Genomic DNA, 19,296 nt, shown 5'->3' on the forward strand with positions numbered 1-19,296 from the left:
GGGGACACGCACACTTTGGGGTGAGCTTGCTGTGCTTTACTGCAGTATGCAGCACACAGGCATTCCGTTTCTCAGAAATCATTAAATATGTATAAATTGCTTGAGTCTGCACAGTTAGTTTCTGAGGGTCTACTGGGGATCTTTAGAGACCCTGGGTGTTCACTGAGCTTTTGGCCTTTTGTTGACTTTTCATTGTGGTCTTCCATATAGTAGTCATTTTCATCTTGGTTGTCTGAGCAGCAGAATGTGTTCTTGAAGAAACTGTGTTGTTCTGGCTTGGCTTGGGACATAGAGGGTTTCAGAGCTTTCAGTGTTCCACTACCCACTCCTCCCTCATAAGCTATTTGCAACAATCCCTCACAGAGATCCTTTCAAGATTTGTCTTGGAAGTCTCACTTCTAAAACTAATTTTCTTTTCTAGGATAAGAATGTTTGTTATTACAAATATTTGCAAACCATCTCATGAAAGCTGAAATACAATGAATTATCACACAGAAAAAAATGCAAACAGTCACAATTCCAGCACGGGTTAGAAATACTTCTGTAAGCCTTTAAAGGTCTGGTAGCCATGAGGAAAGCCAGTCCCACCTAGAGTGGGGACTTCTAGTCTTCTCCCATTCTTACACTCCTTTTTCTGACTGATGATATGCCAGATTGCTGGATATCAAATCAACCAGCATTCTTGTAACAAATCCAGCAATTTGTAACCTTTACTCAGGGCTCAAGGCAGTAGCTGTCTTTAGCACCACGTGTTTTGTTCCAGGAGTACCACCTGTTACTTTCAGTTTCTGTTCAGGGATAACCAGTGACCTCCTTTTTGTGCTGAACCAGACATAACCATGTTGGGCACATAAACTATCACTTTTCTTTCCCATTTATTTTCAAGTATATTCTATCAATCAGGACCATGGTGGTTCCTGCTCTGAGGTGCACTGACCATGCCTTGAGTACATTTTTTAGTTATTTTTTGAGAAATACGCCCAAAATACCACAGGTTTCTTCCTTCGTTCCCATTCTTTGAGCTAAATATGGGGCTACTGTGCAGGGCAAAGGCACTCATGGATGAACAGTGCAAAGGGTTCCATCAAATCTGGTAACTCCAGAGCAGGGGTTGTCATCAATAACCTTTAAAAGGTATGGAAAGGCTGTTGGACATTCGAGTCCAGTGTAACAACCTCCATGGATTCCTTTCATGGTTCATACAAAGACTTTTCCAACAGTCCCTAACTGGGGCTCCATAATCAACACAAACCAGTCATTCCCAAAAAGGCACGCAGTTCTTTTACAGATCTGGGCTCTGGTGTTTGACAAATTGATTCCTCCCTTTGTGTCCCCAGACTACACTGTCCTTGTGAGTGTGGCAGCCAGGAGATGAGACATGGGTAGATATAGACATGGACTTCAAAACTAACACAAGATATCATTGAAAATGAACTTTGGATGGTAATATTCAACACATTTTAACCTACATGCTTTATTATTTCTCCCTGTAATGCCTGGACAACTTATGGCTAGCACTTATTTTTGGTGCCAGCTGACTGAAATCTGGACTAATCTTGGGTATGGGGGAAATGACAATAAAACCATCATAAATTGAATATAAAATGTTTTTCTACATGTGTCAATAACTTCAATGGCCACTTGCAGTCAGCACAAATGTCAGCCTAGAATTTTGCTCGGGGCCAGCACTGGCCTTTCCATGTCAGCTCCTCCTGCAGAGGCTGTGGGGGCCTGGGCATGCTGCTGGCTTGTTTCCTTTTAGGGGACTGGGATGAGGAAAGGTCGGGGGATTTTGTCAAAGAGATGATGTTTGAGTGACCGTGTACGTGCTGGAAGCCTCACAGACTGAAGGGCCCAGGACAGGAGTGCCCAGTGCTGGGAGGGCTGCACCTTGCTGCCCTGGTGAGAGGTGTTAAGCTCCTCCTTCGCCTCCGAGAGAGCCAAGTGCAGCACGTTAGAGCAGAAACCCTTCACTAGGCCTGGTTTGCACAGCTGCAGCACCTGGGGTTGGTGGAGTGCCCCTTTCTGCACTTGGAAATGAGCTGAGTCAGTCATGGGCCAGGCAGGGCATTCCCCACCTGTGCCCATTGTGAATTCCCTCTGCCCCGACTGTGACACGTCCCGCTCCTCAGTGACATCCCGCCCAGCCTGGAACATGGAACTCCCCGTTTCCAAGGACACGTGGCCATTGTCACCGGCACACGGCAGGACCGCTCAGACCCTTCGGCGGCTGCAGCCAGAGCGGAGGTGTCAGAGGGACAGCGAGTGTTGTTCCAGCTTTGGTGGTTCCAGCACTCGTTGTTCAAGAGGCCGATCCACACACTGAGTGGAGGTAATTATTTACAGCTCTGGGCAGAAAGGGGGGGCTCAGGGGCAAATTCACAAAGCCAGCACCACAAGAACCAGAGTGTCTTAGTATTTATACAATTGAGCAAAGAAAGGAATTAGTGTTCATTGACTGCAAGTCTCCTAGTTCTTTTCATAATTAGTATTATGTCTGCTGTTGGGTAATTTCCTCTCACTTCTCATGGTCAATAGTCTGCATACTCAGTCTCCCCCTTATTCACAGTGAGGTTTCTGGAGTGGGTGGCCATGGTCTGCTCCTGCTGGAATGGCCTTTTACCCTGTCACAGCTGATGCAGCACAGTTGCTGTGTTGGCTTCATCAGTTTGTTCCTTTTCTCGGGGGTTCTGCCAAATGTCCTTGTGCCCATAAATCCTGCATTCTTTGTGTCCACCATCAGAGGTGCATCGTTCTTCCCAAGCCTTGCTAACCTCCCCTGTGTCGAGGTCACTGAAGGCTGTCAAGCCCTGCACCTCACCAAGGCAATTGAGCCAACAAGTAACCTGCCTTTCAAAGGCCGGGCCATCCCTTTGAGCTTGGTGGCTGCTTCTTGTTTCATGGGGGTGATCTCCCTTCTTCTTGATGAGCCTTGAAAGCCACCAAGGCCAAACATCCAGGAACACATTTTGCTAAGAAGGATTTTGCATTTTGCAGCCTTTGCAGCAGGATCAGTGTCTGTGGCAGCGGGAGCAGCCGAGGCAGAGCGGGATGGTGGAGCTGCGGGCCTGGGCAGGATCCAGTGTGTTCCGCAGGGCCCCAGCGCGCGCTGCGTCCCGCAGGGCCCCCAGCAGCACTGCCGTGCCCGTCAGGGTGACCCAGAGGCCCCAGGACCAAGAGGTGAGGGGCAGCTGTGGGGCTCTGCGGGCTGGCAGCGGGTGGGGGCTTGGCCATGGTGTTGGTGTCAGGTGCTGCTGAGCCCGCGGGACCTGTTGGGCAGGGCTGGGGCCCCACGGCTGCTCCAGGGCCCCTTGGAGGCAGCTGCCCGGGTGGGAACCACTCACAGGGATGACACACAGGAGGTGCCAGTGGATGTGGGAGGTTCTCTGGTGGATGTGGCACTCAGTGATGACACTGAGGAGGTGCCAGTGAAAGTCACATGTTCTCCATGCTGGGACACTTGGGAAATTCATGCCTGGGCATGGCTCTTGGCCAAAATGCATGGATTTCTCATTGTTCCACGTTGTACTGCACTCACCGAACATGTCAGGGTAAAGGAAACTCTCTGACAGTATTTTCTAGTATTAGGAGGATGTATTAGTATATTCCCAGCTGTGATGCCTAGTGGAGAACTCCAGCCACATGCACATCATTTTCAAAGCTTTTCCACTCTTTGATACAGTTTTAGCAAACATAGAAATTAACCTTAATTGGTTCTAAAGTACAATTCCACTAAGTAATATGCTATCCTCTATTTGGGATTGATGTCTCCTTTCTCATGCTAATTAGTCCACATTTTCCAGTCCATTTATCATACCTTTTTAGATTTTATCTCAGCCAATTGTGCCTTCAGAATGAAGCAGTTGGATGGCAGCAGTTGTTTTTGTTAAAAAATGTACTTAGGCTGAAAAACATTTTAGAGATTTTTAAGTTCTACTGGAATGTGACACTTTCTGTACTAAATTATGAGATCAGCCAAGTAACCCAAATTTGGTATATCTGACTTACCGAGGAGAAACTCTTTCCTCTTCACATCTATGAAGAATTGCATCTAGAGCTGAGGAAAAGAGAAAGGGTTTTCATGCCTCTTGAGAGTCGAAATTCACCTCATGCAGATGAAATTCTTCTTGGAGCTGACTCTACGATGTACTTCCATAGTGCCAGATAAATCCCAGTGTTGGGTCCTGCTCTGAATTCTTAATCTTTTTGTGAACCACTCTCACCTGGATTGTTAGCTGAGCACTGACCAGTTCAACTGTACTCAGGCACTTGATTTCAGGGGAAGCCTGTGCCTATAAATTCCAGCAATTGGGAAAGGATGACCTGCTACTTGAAGGCTTGGCTGCATTAGAGGCTAAGTGAGGGTCGCTCTCTCAGGGCACTTTTGTAGCTGGTTGCTTTCAGAGGGAGAACTGTGTCAAAGCAGCCCTTTTGAGTGATGGAACAGCAAACCTTTGCAAGTGCAGCTCTTGTTTAAAATGAAGGGCTTAGTTAATCAGCAGTGATGGAGAGTAGGCTGAAGATTTTACAGAAAATTTCTTCTTCCTTTTAGCCAAATGCCAGCGAGGTGTCGCACAATGGAAGTGTGCAGGATGTCAAATTGTATAACCCACTTGGAGGTATGGTTGCCTTTCATATTTTGCTCAATGTCTGTAAGATTTTCACCTTGGCAATTCATTTTTGCAGCATATTTTTGGGAGAGGGAATCTCTTGTGTTCAGAGCTCTCAGCTGGAGGTGGTTTGGCCTCAGGTCAGCCTTGCAGTCTCTTGTCAGTTCATTCAGGCACTGGTTTGTTTTCCCCTGAGAAAGCCTGCCAGTCCTTCCTTGTTCCCATACTCCTTGATGGGCTGGAATTTGGAGCATGGAGGTCAAGATTTGGACCACCTTATGCACTTAAATTCACAGTTTTGGTAGCTAATGTTTTTGATTTACAATTAGATTTTGGAGTACCTAGGCATTGTGCCTATCCATAAGAATTAATTGCAAATTGAAAGAAAAAATGACTGAGAGGAAGTCGCATGGAGAATTTCCATAAAGTCATTGTGGAGAACCATGCTTTATTTAATTTTTTTGGTCTTGGTCATTAATAAGTCACTGTTATCATATTACTGTGTTGGGTTCTTTTCAAGGAAATTGGAAGGAAGGCATTGGTGTCATCTTCCCAGTGGATTCCATCACTTCCCACAAAGCACAATGTGCTTAGGGGCTGCCATTTGTTGTTAACCTGTTCTGAGTGCTGTTTCCCCAAGGAGCCTGGCTCCAGGCAGACACCAGGTGCACATTCCCCTTGCAGGCACTCCGTGGTGCTGCCTGCAGCAGTGAGCTGAGCCAGGTACAGCCAGCTGCCCTGAGAAAAACAGGCTCTCACCTGGCTGTGGCTGCAGTCACCTGCCTGCAGGGACATCTCTGCCCCTGCACATGCAGCTCTTGCTCTGCCTTAGCCTAGTGCAGAGCATTTTAAGGCAGCACCCTTGGTGGCTTTTTGGAGAGACAACGCTAAACTTCTGAATTCCTCATTCAGGACATTCTGTTTCACATGTGAATGAAGATTTGTGTGATTCTTGGTGGTGGTCTACATAAATCCTAAGGGAATATTTAACATTCAGTAACTGGGGTCTGAGGACTGGCAGTAGTGAGACGATTGTGGAACTTGGGGCCACTTCTACTTTGGGCTGGCACAGAGAATCTCAGGTGAGACAGCTCTGGTTGCTGATAGGGTAGAGCGTGCCTTTGCAACGTGCTCCATGCAGTATCAGTTTGGGACTGGTGTTTGTCACAGAATCAGAGAATATGTGATTTGGAAGGGATCCACAAGGACATGCAAGTGCAGCTCTGTCCCCAAGAATCCCACCAGGTACCTGTGGACCTTGTCCAAATGCTTCATGAGCTCTGCTGGACTTGGTGCCCTGAGCCCACTAAGGGAGCCTGTCCCAATGCCTGACTACCCTGTGGTGAAGAACTCTTACCTACTTTTCATCCTGATGCTTGGTTATGGTTTCAGGTAATTTTCATTAGAAGTCATTCAGGGGTATCATTTTGGGAGGTCTTTTGCTTGAATGCTGTGGGAAGTCTCTGTACCTACATCGGATTGAGCTTCTCAAAACACCAGCAGTGCCCCCACTCAATAACTGGCATGTTTACCTTGTTCTAAGTAATTGAAGTGTGTGATGTTTGTGTCATTAGGTTTGCAGGCACATATCAGAGAGGCATGGTCCAAAGAACAGGAAGTGGAGAAAGGCATTAAAAGTTTGACCTACATTGAAAGATTGAAGGAGCGTGTAAAGAAAGGTCAGTCTGTGTGTGTGTGATGGGAGAGACAAAGCTCCCGGATGTCTCACCAGGACTCAGAGAGTCTCCATCAGACACCAAGCACGAGTTCCTGGTTTCAAAGCAGTGCCTGGTGTGTCATATCCCCTCCCTCGACCTGCTGGCCACGCTTCCCCTGGTGCAGCCCAGCACACGGTTGCCTTTCTGGGCTGCCGGCACACGGTGCCAGCTCATGCCTGGCCTCTCATCCACCAGCACCTGCAAGTCCTCCCCACCTTCATCCCCAAGCGTGTCTCAGTGCCAGGGCATGTCCCAACCCCAAAGATGCAGCACTTTGCACTTGGCTTTGTTGAATCGCAGGAGGTTCCCAGGGCCCCACTTCCCAAGCTTGTCCTGGTCCTTCTGGATGGCATCCCATGCCTCTGGTGTTGGCAAACTTGCCAAGCTTGCATTTAATCCAACTGTCCATGCCATTCCTGACATAGCTCACTGCTTGAGCTTACAAACTGGGAAAATCATACAAAAGCACCATGCATAAAAGTAATTTTTCATTAATACCATCCCTCCAATATCATTCGTTTACCAGGTATTTTTAAGGATTGTTTCTTCCCAATGCTTTACTGTTTGGATTCTTACTGATCTATCAATGCTGAACAAACAGAATTTCAGCAGTCTCGGTACATCCTTTTGAATCAACTTCCTTGCCTTCTCCCAACCCCCCATTTGACAACTCTTTTTCTGTTTTTCCTTTACTGAAGTGAAAATACCAGAGCTCAGGAGAGCCCCATGCAGCTCTCCAGATCTTGTGCCTGAGAGGAAGAGAACGATGCCCACGAACCCTGCCAAATTCTTCCAGAGACTTTCCAGGACTGTTTCCCAACGACCCATCAGAGACAGGGTGATTCATTTACTGGCTCTCAAGAATTACAAGAAGCCAGAGCTACTTTCCCACTTAGAAAGAGAGGGAGTTGTGCAAAAGGACAAGGAATCTCTTGGAAAGATCCTTCAGGAGGTGAGATCCTGGAGTCGCTGCCAGCAATGCTAACTCTCAGCTGTCTTACTTCAGGGTTTCAATTAGAAACTAATGAGAGGCTTGGGAAATGCTCCTGGTTTAGATTTTTCCATCAGCTTTACCCAGTTCCCCCCAATGGCAAGCCCATGTGAGGAAAGAAAGAAACCTTCCAAACTTGGGAGGCATTGTTGTTTTTCTAGAATGGCTGGCAATGATAAATTCTTTGTAACATGCTTGCTTCTCGTGCCTTTTTGTAATCCTCTCTCTTTTCCTTGGACTCTTTAACTGCTTCATGGAGGAACTTCAGAGGGTGAAAGTCTCAACTGGATGAAACACTTAGTTGAGGTCCTTAAAATCCTGGGACAAGTTTCAGAGGAGAGAATTTTGGTAGCTGCCTAGGGCAGTATTTCACTTGAAGGGATTTGGTGGCCACTCGATGGTACTTGACTGCTGCTGGGATCTGTGGGGATTGCTTTCCAGGGGAGGGTGTTCCAGGAAAATCCTCCATGATAGAGATGGTTCCCAACTTTGAGCACAGGGGTTCTTTGTTGTCCTGTGTATCAAGTCTTCAAATTCCTTGGCACCTATTATTATTCAGTAACTTTTCCAGGTGTTTGTTTAGTTCCACTGGTATTTCTTTATCATTCCTACAATTCACATTTATGGAAGGATTCAGTGGCTGTTTCCTTCCTTTTCCATATTCCCCGTCCATGTAGGCTGTTACTGAATTATGCTATCATTAAATAGCATATCATGCAGCAATATTTCCTTTTTAGCTATGAAAGAAGGGATTATAGGATTTCAAAGCTCAGCTCCTTAGAAGGTAAGAGGTGGAAAAATCTCCTTTCCCTTTTCTTCTTGTCAATGTTTAAGGAGATTTTGAAGGAGTAGTTTCATGTTTGCAGTGTGAACTGCCTCAAGGTACTGGTTTGCATTCTGAAAGGGCTGTGTGAACAGCACTTCATCCTGAAAACTATTATTCACATTTTTCTTAACTTCGCAGCAGGTGGCATTGTTTTTGGGTATAGATGAAAAACCAGTAGGGTGAATTTGCTGAGCTCTTACACTCACAGCCTTCCTTCTCTTCCAACACAGACTTAGTTGTGCTTTTAAGAAGTAAATTCCTGATTCTGGGTATCTTGGTTACTTTTTAGCTGTTGAAGTGTAGCTCTAGGTAGGTTATCTCCCACAAGTGTTCCATAGGAACCTGTAGTTTCCTCTGAGCAAGCACTTGAGAAAGAAAAGCAGTTCTGTTTGCAGAGACAAATGCCAGCATCCTGTGGAGCTTCATGGGATGGTGAAAGCATGCCCCGTTAGAGGCCCAGGCTGTGCTCTGCCATGGCAATGCAGCTGGGTGAAACAAGAGGGTAGCCAATGTGTTCCTGAGGGTGGAAAAATATGGATTTGCCCATGGAGATGATGTTCTTCAGGTCTTACTCAAAAGATAAGGAAACAGAAAGGAAAAGCCTGGCCTCTCCTTGTATTTCAAATGGTGAAGATTGAGAGCTGTGGCATAGGGGACTTTGACTCTCAAAGCTGTGTTAAAGACCAAAAAACCTGGATCCCTGCTGCAGGGAGAGGTTTTCATAGCATCCATTTCCTCCATGCTTGCAGCACTTTGGCATTTATTTACCTCCCAATTTCTAGAGCCCAAATGGACCACACCTCTTTAATATTGTTACCTCTTACATGTCAGCTGCATTGTTCTTCACATTGAACAGAAGTCCAGGAAAACTGGTGCATGATTTCTTTTCACCTTTGCTTTAGCTTTGCAGTATCAGTTTGACATCTATAGTCTGCCTTTAGGTGAAATGAACATTTATGTTTTAAATGTCTGTCCTTAGGTAGCCAACCTGGATGCAAATGAGAATTCTTTCAGCCTGAAGGAACATTTCTTTAAAGACATCCAGGAAGATTGGCCTGGCTACACTGAAAGAGATAGACAGACATTGGAGGTGACCCTTTCTCAGTAAGTTCAGTCAGGACAACAACCATTTCAAAAAACCCTCTGGGAAATGAAGGTCTGTTTTCCCTGTGAGAAAAGAACGATAACTGTTGATAGTTTTGCTTTGTAACCTGAAATGTTGGACCATCCTTACAGAAAACCAACTCCATCTCAGAATTCCACCAGCACCAGCCAGTCACCATCTCTGGGACCTTCTGAAGGAGATACTCCACCCAGAACTGCTCAGGTATTTTGTGAATTTTTTAAACATTCTCTACTATGAATGATGTTTTATCCCACTTGCTCCTGGTGTCCAAGCTGTGATATGAAGCAGTAGTGCTCTCTTTATATTGTATGAACCTGAGGCGTGTACTTCCAATGGGATTCCTGTATAGTTTTCCAGATGGTTGCAATGTCAAAGCCTGCAACAAGCTTGCACACATGACTTGTTTCTCATGGTGCGTAGGAAACTCTGCTAAGGACAAGATGTGGACATGTTTCTGGTACCTGGCTGTGTCTGTGCAGGGTTCTTGATGATATGGCAGCTCTAGTACTTAAAACATGCACGGTCATGCCAGTGCTACTGTTTGAAGAGAAATCTAAGGGAAGTCTAGAATAAGGACAAATTCCAGTAGTAAGGCATTTGTAGGAAACTTGTTTTTCTGTCCTAAGCAGCATTTAGGCTCCCATTTTGATTCAGACTATCCCATGTGAGAGGAGGGAACTCTGAATCATCATGGAATAGCTCGGACTTGTTAGGCTTAAAATCAGAGCGTGGTCTTTTTGAAAGAATCTTGGAAAACATTGCATGAAAAGGTTAGTTTCCTAAAGATTAAAAATACTCTTTAAATAGAGGAGGGAGGACACAGCTCTGTTTTTCCCTACTCTTTTCCCAGCCACAGTAGGAAATGTTGCAGGGCCCAGCATCCTCTTAAGTCCTGCCTCCTTGCCCACAGGATTTCTGTCAGCAGGCAGGCACAGAGCTGTGTCTGGCACTCCTGTTCTGAGCTGCTGATGTGCACGGATAGGAGCAGTGTTTGCTCGGTAGTGAAGAGGCTGTGATCCAGGGTTTCCTCTGGAGAACAGCAGGAATGAGACCTGCAGCCAGACTGGGCCTTCCCTCTGTTGTTATCATGTCTGCTTTGGACACGCTGTGATCGGCACCACACCGGTGGCTCCTTGGGGCTGCTTTAGGGAATCATGTGGGTGTGTGACAGCAAGAGCTGAGTGTTTTCCTGGTGTGTCTAAGGAGAAACAGGGAGCAAGATAAAACCAACTTGAGCTCCCCATTTTGGGGAAGCCTTTGATAGAGGTGCTGAAGGGAGTGTCTTTGTCCCAAAGCCTTTGAGCTACAGACTAGGAGAAAGACTTGCTGAATACTGGGGTGAGAAAGTAGGGATGAAATAGAGAACATATTTAGCTGCAGCACTCCTTGTTTGAAAGGCTGTTTTAGGTAAGAAAGGTGTGTTTTCAACCATCGCCAGTTCAGAAATGCTGTTTGTTCAGAATGGGAGGAAAACTAATCGGGATCATCTTTGCAGAAACGGCCTCTGGATTCTGACTTTCTCAGTCCTGTGATGGGCAAGAAGCAGAGGATTGACCAAGAGCCCAGTGATGTCCAGCCAGCAGCTGGTGGCCACTCTCCTTCTTTCTTGGACCTGCCTTCCACATCCTGTTCAATTTTGAACATGTCTCCAAGTGTCAGATCCATTTCCGCTTCCACCGAAGTACAACTGAAAAATAAGGTTCTGACACATTCTGGATTCCCAGTGTCTGCCAGGGTGCAGGGGAAGACTCCCAAGTCCAAAGGTGAGTAAACAGAATGAGAGAGGGTAAAAAAATCCCATCCTTTGGATTTTTATGAAATGCTTGCCATGCTCAAAGCCAAAGAGAAGAGCAGAGAGCTCAGGACCCAGGCAGAAAAGGAGTCACACAATCCAAGTGCAAAGGGTATTAAACTGATGGACTCCTTTCAGATATGCTTCCATTTCATTTTTTTACTGGATATCTATATGTTTTTATGCCCATATCCAGCCTCTCATCCACCAGCACCTCCAAGTCCTCCCCACCTTCATCCCCAGGCGTGCCTCGGTGCCAGGGCATGTCCCAACCCCAGAGATGCAGCACTTTGCACTTGGCCTAGTTGAAACCAATGAGGTTCCCAGGGCCCCAATTCCCAAGCTTGTCCTGGTCCCTGTGGATGGCATCCCATGCCTCTGGTGCTGGCAAACTTGCTGAGAGTGCACATATTCCCACTGTCCATGCCATTCTTGACATAGCCAACGCTTGAGCTTACAAACTGGGGAAATCATATAAAAGCACCATGCATAAAAAGAAGTTTTCATTAAAACCTCCCATCCAGTATCACTCCTTTACCAGGCATTTTACTAACTGTTTCTTTTTAATGCTTTACTATTTGGATTCTTTTATATTTGTAAATGCCCAGCCAATGGAGGTTCAACATTCTTGGTGCATCCTTTGGAATCAACTACCTTGCCTTCTGCAAACCTGCAATTTGAACTCTCTGTTTCTGGTTTTCCCTCACTTTAGGAGAAGAAGCAGAGGTCAGAGGAGCCCAACAAAACAATCCAGGTCCTGTGCCTGAGAAGAAGAGGATGGTGCCTATGAGACTTGCAGACATCGACTGGAGCGGCTGCGCTGCTGTTTACGGCCGACCCTACAGGGACAGGGTGATTCATCTGCTTGCTCTGAGGGATTACAAGGAGCCAGAGTTACTTGCTCGGCTGCAGAGAGATGGAGTCAGGCCAAAGGACAAGGATTCCCTTGGAAAGATCCTTCAGCAGGTGAGATCATGGAGCTTGTACCACCAATTCTTCCATCATGCTGTTCTGCTGTTCATAATTTTACTACTTCCTCACCTGTTCAAATTAGAGACTTTCCCAATACTCCTTCAAGGTAAGTTCCACTGGTATTTCTTTCTGATAGGCTTTCATCAGAGGCACACCCATGGAAAGATGCAGTAGCTCCTTCTTTCCTTTTTAAATATTCCCCATGCACCTGAATGGTGCTGTTGCTGAATTATGCAAGCATTATTATATTAAATTGGATTATTTCCTCTTTAGCTAAGAAAATAGTTTTGGAGCCTAGGCAAAGGACTCAAATTCAACGTCGATACAGTTTTAGTTGATCCCACAGTGACTTTTAAGAACTCATTCCCTGAACCTGCAAAGTTTGTTGCTGTGTTTGCCCAGGGTAGTGGCAGGGCTTTTTCACGCTGCAGACATTCACAACATAATGAGAGCCATGTTCTGCCATCCCAGCTGAAGTAGCTCCTTTAGATTTCTATAGTTTGCATATAGGTATAATGAAGATTTGTTTTCCTAAACGTCTGCCTGTAGGTAGCCAACGTGAATGCAAAGGAGAATTCCTTTAGTCTGAAGGAACATCTGTTTCAAACCCTTCAGAGTGATTGGCCTGGCTACAGTAAAATCGAAAGAAAGAGTTTGAAGTCAATACTTTCTAGGTAAGTTCAGTCTCTTGGGGAAGGAAAAGAGCCTTTTTAGAAAAAAAGCCCTGGGAAATGAAGCCTAGATTCTTAGAATATGCTGCACCAGCAGAGGCCCATCAGGGTCATGGAATCCAACTCCTGGCCCTGCACAGACACCACGAGAATCACACCCTGTGCCCAAGAGAGTTGTCCAAACTGTTCTTGAGCCCTTGCTGCAGTGACCACTGGCCTGGGGAGCCTGTTGCAGTGCTCAAGCACCCTCTGGGCCATGAATGTTTTCCTGATGTCCTGCCTAAAGTTCCCTCAACTCTGCTTCATGTTTTTTCCTTGAGTCCTGACACTGAAGGTCTGTTTTCCCTGCAAGGAAAGAACTATGACAGTTGATATTTAGGCTTTGTAACATGAACTCTTGGACCATCCATACAGAAAATCAGCTCCATCTCAGAACCCCACCAGCAGCAGCCAAGCAACGTCTCCAAGGCCTTCTGAGACAGATGCTCCAGCAAGACCTGCTCAGGTATTTTGTGCATTTTTAATATTCTGCATTGTATAGTAAATTTTAGCAGACTTGCTGGTGATGTAGAAGCTGTGATGGGAATGTGCAGGATCAGGCCTAGGCATGTTTTGCCACACACTGCTGTGACCTCAAGGTTATGATAAGAAGAGAGGATCCAGCAGGGGTGGAGCAGCATTGTCCTGATCCAACTTTCTGCTCTGCCTGGAGACTTGAGCTCAGTCCCCACCCTCAACTCATTCCCTGGAGAAGGGCTCAAATGGCTGGCTCTGCTTGTGTGACAGAACTGCATGAGAAATCTCCTGTGCATAAGAGGCTGCACCAGGCTGGGGCAGATGGAACCCTCTTGCTATCTTCTCCCTCTGTCTCTCTGTCACTCTCATTGTTGACCCCAGCTCTGCACTATCCACATGGCTGGACAAAACACAGCACCTACAGAATGGTGCTATTCCCTCACTCCCTCCTCTGCCTTAATTTCTCTCCTCCCTCCCTCTGCCTGGGCACAGCACGGCTGTCCTGTTCTACTCCATCCCCGGCCCTGAGGTTTGCTGTGCCTGTGGGGAGCTTGTGGCCGTGTGTTGTGGCTCGTGAGGCAGCACCTTTGAGAAGCTCCTTGGGAGGAGCTGAGAGATGACTGAAGGGCCCTGAGCAACAGCAAGGGCTCCTTGGTAACCACTTGTGAAACTCTCTTGTACAAGTTTAAAGGCTTGTTAGCCAACAGCTTTTGAGTCTGCGGAGTGGGTGAGCCTGCTGGATTTAAGATAGCTGTACCTAAATGCACAAGAGTTTCTGGACATGTGACTGGTGTCTGTGTTCATCCTGATGAGAATTCACAACCAACCACAACATCCTGTACTCATGGGTTGTAATAGTGAAGCATTAATCTTGTTTTTAATGCATAAAACTCCAAAACAGCCAGGTTCCTCTGTAATAAATTATGTGGGTGTTTGATAGCAAAAGCTGAGTCTTTTCCTGGTGTGTGCAAGCAGTAATTGGGACCTAGACAAAAGTTACCTGGCATCCCCATTTTGGGGAAGCTTTGCTGGAGCTGCTGAAGGGAGCGTCTACTTCCCAAAGCCTTTTAGCAGTAGACTTGGAGAAGGTCTTGCTAAGTGCTAAGATGAGAAAGTAGGAATGCAGAAGAGCAGATATTTACCTGCAGGTCTTCCAGGTTTGACAGTTATTTTTAATTAAAAATAGTGCATTTTAAAACTTTGCCAATTCACAGATGCTGCTTTTTTAGAATGGAGAGCAAAACCTGATTGTGATCATAGAAGAATGAATTATTTTGTTGTTGTTGCAGATACGGCCTTGGGCTTCTGGCTTTATCAGTCCTGTCAGGAGCAAGAAGCAGAGAACTGAGCAGTAGCCCAGTTACATCCAGGCAGCAGCTGGTGGCCACTCTTCTTCCTGGGTGCTGGCTTTAACATTCCATTCTATGGGGATGTCAAAGCCATCCCTGTAGAATGGGATGTCAAAGCCAGCACCCTGTCTCCAAGTCTGGGCTCCATTTCCCCTGCACCCTTTAGGTTCAAGAAAAAGACAAATGTTGGAGTTCTAGAATGCCAGCAGTTGTGTAGAGGACTAGCATGTCCAAAAAGATGTGAAGAGAGCTGGGGAGGCTGAAGCAGTAGTGTCCCTTGGATTTCAATGAAGGTATTAATGTGCTGCTTTTCCCAACTCCAGAGTGGACAATGATGGAGTAAAATTTGATTATTAAGAGAAGCCTCTGCCCGAATTTTGGTGCAACCAAGACCATATTTCAGAGTTAATACTACAGATGTTGTTTACAAGTAAATGTGAACTAGGGAGCTAGAAAGGTAAAGGAGGAGATGGGCCAGGTGGGGGGAAGTGCAGAGATGAACACCGAGGTGGGTGAGGCCCGGACGGGCCCTCCCTTCCTGCAGTGCAGCTGCACAGGCTCAGCTGCAGCAGTGCTGCTGCATCCCCTCATGGCATTTGCAGGAGGGGAGGGAGAAGTGTGTGTGTGGTCTAAAGCCCTGGAAATTGCTCACAGCTTGTGTCAGGGCAGTGGTGTTGGCAGGGGCAGCCAGGCCTCCTGCAGCTCTGGGGCTCTGGGGCAGCTGCGGCCTTTGGAGCAGGCGCGGCAGGGCCCCGGCTCACATTGCTCCGAGACAGCCCAAAATGGGGAAAGGCATCTGTGGTTTTCTTTTCAAAACTATCCTGCATACTACTGAGGTGTATCAGGCCTGGCATGCATCCTTGGCACAAGTTGTTGTCTGTCCTGCTACTGAATTTCAACTTGTTAGCAATTTACTGCTTGTAAATATTAATCTCAGGGTGGTTTGAAGGAATTGAAGGAAAAACTGCCTGATGTGGAGGGAGTTTTTTTCATCCAATAAGAACCAGACCTTAAGGCCTAGAGGAGCAGAAGCATTGGTGTGAGAGTGCTGGGAAGTGGCATCTATTATTCTCATTGCCGCTTCATCTTGGATTTGTATCATGAGCTTGATAAACCTCACACCTGTTGATTTGAGGGAGAAGGGAATGAAGAAGGTTTGACTCCCATCGGTGGCTTTGAGCATTAATGAGTTTTGCCCTCCTGAGGAGCTGACGCGCTTTGGGTTTTTGTTGTTGTAGTTTCTGACTTGTCTAGAGTTTGTTTTTTGGTCTGCATTATAACTGCCTCAGTTTGCCATGTTCCCTCAAGAGTGGTGCTCACAGAGAAAAATAGCTCAAAAGATAAACTCAGTGTATATTTTCTGTTTTACATGAATAAAGCCAGACTGGACTAGCTGAGTGTGCCTCAAGGCTATTTTGTAGGAAAGGTCAGGAAATTCTAAACTCTGCAGAAATGTTGGCATGCACTGATTTTCTTTTGATTTCTCCTTCATAGGGTAGCCCCAGCTACTCCGAGATGAAGAGCAGGTGCCACAGGAGCAGTAGCTCCACAAAAAGCTGTCCCACATTCAGCAATGAGTATCTGAATTTGGCAAGCAGCAAGTCCTGGAGTCCTGGCACCAGTCTTCTGCTTCAGCAAAGGATCATCTATGAGCTCCAGCTGTTTTATTTTAAAAGATGATTAGCTTTTTAGGTTTCTTCAAGTTAGTAATAAGGAGATGATTATTTGTTAAAAATGTAGGATTAGTTAGTCTACGATTAGAGACTTTAGTATTGAACTTTAGCAATAAAAAAGTTGCATTATTGTTAACTCCTTCTCTTATCATCAGTTTTATCATATTTGGAGAGTCTTTCTTCTGGTCAATTCTTCTCTTCAAGACTTAGCTCTGTCCACTGAATGAAACTTATCAGTAGAGAATGGAAGCCCAGTACCTTTATTATAAAATTGTGCACATATTAAGAAAATATTGTAGCAAATGGAATTTCTTTATGACAAGAATAAGCCTGTTTTCTGATTTACTTGTTAATTTAAAATCTTTGCCTTAAGGGATGGAAAGGGTAGAGGACAACCTCCACCCCAAATGACCTTGTTGTGGAGGGTTGCAGAGGAGTGCCCATGGGCTGCTCTAAGCTGTCAGCTGAAGCAGCTCCCAGGACTGCTGGCAGATCATGGCCTCACCTTGTCATGAGCCAGGGAAGATCCAGATCTCTGTAAGGGTTTTGTAAAAGACATGGAAAAGCGTTGGAGGCAAGGTACATCAATTGGTTTAAAAAGAGAAATTCCGTTCAAGTGTCCCTTCAGGATCGCTATCAGTTTTGTAGATTTCTCCAAACTAGTCAGTCACAACCTGTCTTTCTAGAGAGACACAGATGTTGATTCCTGCACAGACCAATGGGGACTTTGATGTCTAGTTCTTTTCCTAAATTTCCTGCCATTTATTTATTCAGCTGAAAAAGAGGACATGTTAGCAACAAGACCATAATCTTCTCTTGGGAAAGGATATGAAATTGTCTGAGGGAGGATAATATTTGGGAACACTCAAAGGTGGCTGGGAATGCCCCTTTCTTCCTTGCAGAGTATTCTACAAATTCCTCCATTGTCCCCAAGACAACGATATTGAGTCCCTGTATGTGAGAGCCCTTGGGGTGTTTTGTGATTGAACACCTGAGCCGTTGTTGCCCTTCTGTTCTCCTTCAAGCCAAGTTCAAGAAATGTCACCTCCTAAACCCTGAGACTTGGGTCCATTTTTGCCTGGCTCAGGGGGTGCTCCTCCAGCTCTGCAGTGCAGCAGCCCCAGGGACGCTGCCGTGGGGGGCATGGGGTGAATTGTGCTGGGCTGCCTCCCCTGGGCCTGCTGGCTGCTGCTGCTTGACAGAGCGTGCCAGAGTGCTGCTGCCCAGGGTGGGCTGACACTGAGGACTTTTCATAGTTACCCCTTCATGACATATCTTTCCCTTGATGGGATTTCTTCTAACTCACTCTACACTGCATTAGAAAATTTTATTTCCATGCTTTAACAAATTGAAGCTTCAAATTCTCATCTATATTTTCCCCTCCAGTCCCTTATGTGTTGGGGCTGGCTTCCCTTGGGGGCAGATGTATCAATGTACTGATCCCATCCCCTTTTATTGCTGCAGGAGTGCTTAGGAACACTTCAAATGGTCCTTTCCACTTTTCTTTAAGTGCCTTTTTACTCTGCTTTCTGACATAAGACACAGTCCCCAGGTTGATGAGGAAGTGCCTGAGGCACCAGGGATGGTCAGAAATTTGTGGAAAGATGAGAGCACTTTCCACAAAGAAGATAAAAAGGGACTGAAATTATTCCTATCATAAGACTTTCTCTAGAAAGGATTGGAATTTGTAGTGCCTTCCACAGGGCATTTCCGATGGGCTCACTTTTTCTTTAGAAGCCACTGGAATTCTGAACCTCAAGAGTGCAAGGGGAAGCACTGGTGGGCACTTCAGTGAGTTTTCCTGGCCATATTTACTAATTTCTGCTTTTAGACTCTGCTTTGTTCTCTCAGCCTTGCTGCTGGGAATGACCTCCATGGGCTGAGTAGGTCCCATTTAACTGGGAGTGTTTTACATAACTTTTGCAGTTTCAGCTATGAAATGAAGATCTGTATCTGATGACATTCCAAAAGGAATCAGGGAATTCCGAATCTTAGTAGTTTTTCTCTTATTATTACTTGAGGTAATTATTTAGGCTTCTTGTTGTTGTTGTTTTGGTTTTTTTTTTTTTTTTTGTTTTTTTTTTTTTTTTTTTTTTTTGTGACAAGGAAAATCCTCTGGCCATGCAGAAAATGGGTCCACTAAACTGTAGAAAGATTGCTGGCTGAACAATGCCATGACATTCTCCTGTGGGAACTGGACAACCTGGCCTGCAGTTTACAGAGTTACTCTGTACTGTCCCCAGAACAAGACAGACCATGTGCTGTCCTCAAACAGATACATCAAGGAAGAAGGAGCATTGTGCCCAGATGAAACCAAATGCCAAGCACGTCATGGGAACCCCTGCAGAGGCTCTGGCTTGGTGGCAGAGGCTGTCACAGCACTGCCAACAGCAACTGTGCAGCCAGAGCCGCAGAATTTGTCACTGCTGGCCTGAAAGTGCCAGCCCTGGATGGAAATGTCAGCAGGAGCTCATGCTCTGCCTCCCCATGCTGACAAATCCCTGCAATCCCTCCTGCTGTGCTCTGTGGCAGCACTGCCAGAGGAGGCAGAGGATGTGACACATCCTCAGGGACACCTCGGGCTGGCTCTGGGCAGCAGGACCTTCCCTTGGCCCATGCTCACTTCTGCAGACAGCAATGGCCATGAGCCTCACACACTCCTTGCTTTTTGGGGCAAATCCCTTCGGCTTTGGTAATTTAACGCTCTGAAAGGGGCCAAAGACTTAACCCTCTTTTTCTGAAAAAGCAGATGGTGGGCAGTTCTTCAGCCCACTGAATTAAAAATAAATTCTTTTGACCCAAGTAGCCTCCAAGCACATATTTTGGGAAGGAATTACTTTCCCACACATGGTGCACTTTCCCTCTTTTACTGCTAACAAAATCCCAGTGTTTGATGCAAACAGCCCCAGGATATGTTCATGAATAGCTCATCAAATAGCTCACAATCAGCCCCTTGAGAAAAGCAAAACGTGCTTTCTAATGTAACCAGTTAGTTTGAGTTTTGAATGTTTTGCATTTGCAACTGAGGCCCTGTAAGCAATTCTAATTGTTG

General features: G+C 46.0%; 1 protein-coding gene across 1 annotated transcript; it reads left to right on the forward strand.

The window, feature by feature from the left end:
- The first annotated feature begins 3,153 nt into the window (after window positions 1-3,153).
- Window positions 3,154-16,642, forward strand: LOC135304039 (RNA polymerase II elongation factor ELL2-like). Its single transcript, XM_064426332.1, has 11 exons — window positions 3,154-3,180; window positions 4,553-4,619; window positions 6,185-6,289; window positions 7,027-7,280; window positions 9,125-9,249; window positions 9,382-9,472; window positions 10,767-11,034; window positions 11,776-12,029; window positions 12,585-12,709; window positions 13,121-13,211; window positions 16,066-16,642. The coding sequence occupies exons 4-11, from the start codon at window positions 7,095-7,097 to the stop codon at window positions 16,249-16,251; spliced, it is 1,326 nt and encodes a 441-aa protein (XP_064282402.1). The 5' UTR covers window positions 3,154-3,180; window positions 4,553-4,619; window positions 6,185-6,289; window positions 7,027-7,094; the 3' UTR covers window positions 16,252-16,642.
- Window positions 16,643-19,296: the final 2,654 nt, after the last annotated feature.

This window comes from Passer domesticus, chromosome 6 (assembly GCF_036417665.1).
Source record: "Passer domesticus isolate bPasDom1 chromosome 6, bPasDom1.hap1, whole genome shotgun sequence".
Classification (NCBI taxonomy): domain Eukaryota; kingdom Metazoa; phylum Chordata; class Aves; order Passeriformes; family Passeridae; genus Passer; species Passer domesticus.

What these genes read in the sequence shown, in the direction of transcription:
- LOC135304039 (XM_064426332.1), top strand. Translation starts at nt 7,095, where the DNA reads ATGCCCACGAACCCTGCCAAATTCTTCCAGAGACTTTCCAGGACTGTT. An exon ending in TTGGAAAGATCCTTCAGGAG is followed by an intron (nt 7,281 to 9,124) that starts GTGAGATCCTGG and finishes GTCTGTCCTTAG; the next exon opens with GTAGCCAACCTGGATGCAAA. An exon ending in CTCCAGCAAGACCTGCTCAG is followed by an intron (nt 13,212 to 16,065) that starts GTATTTTGTGCA and finishes TCTCCTTCATAG; the next exon opens with GGTAGCCCCAGCTACTCCGA.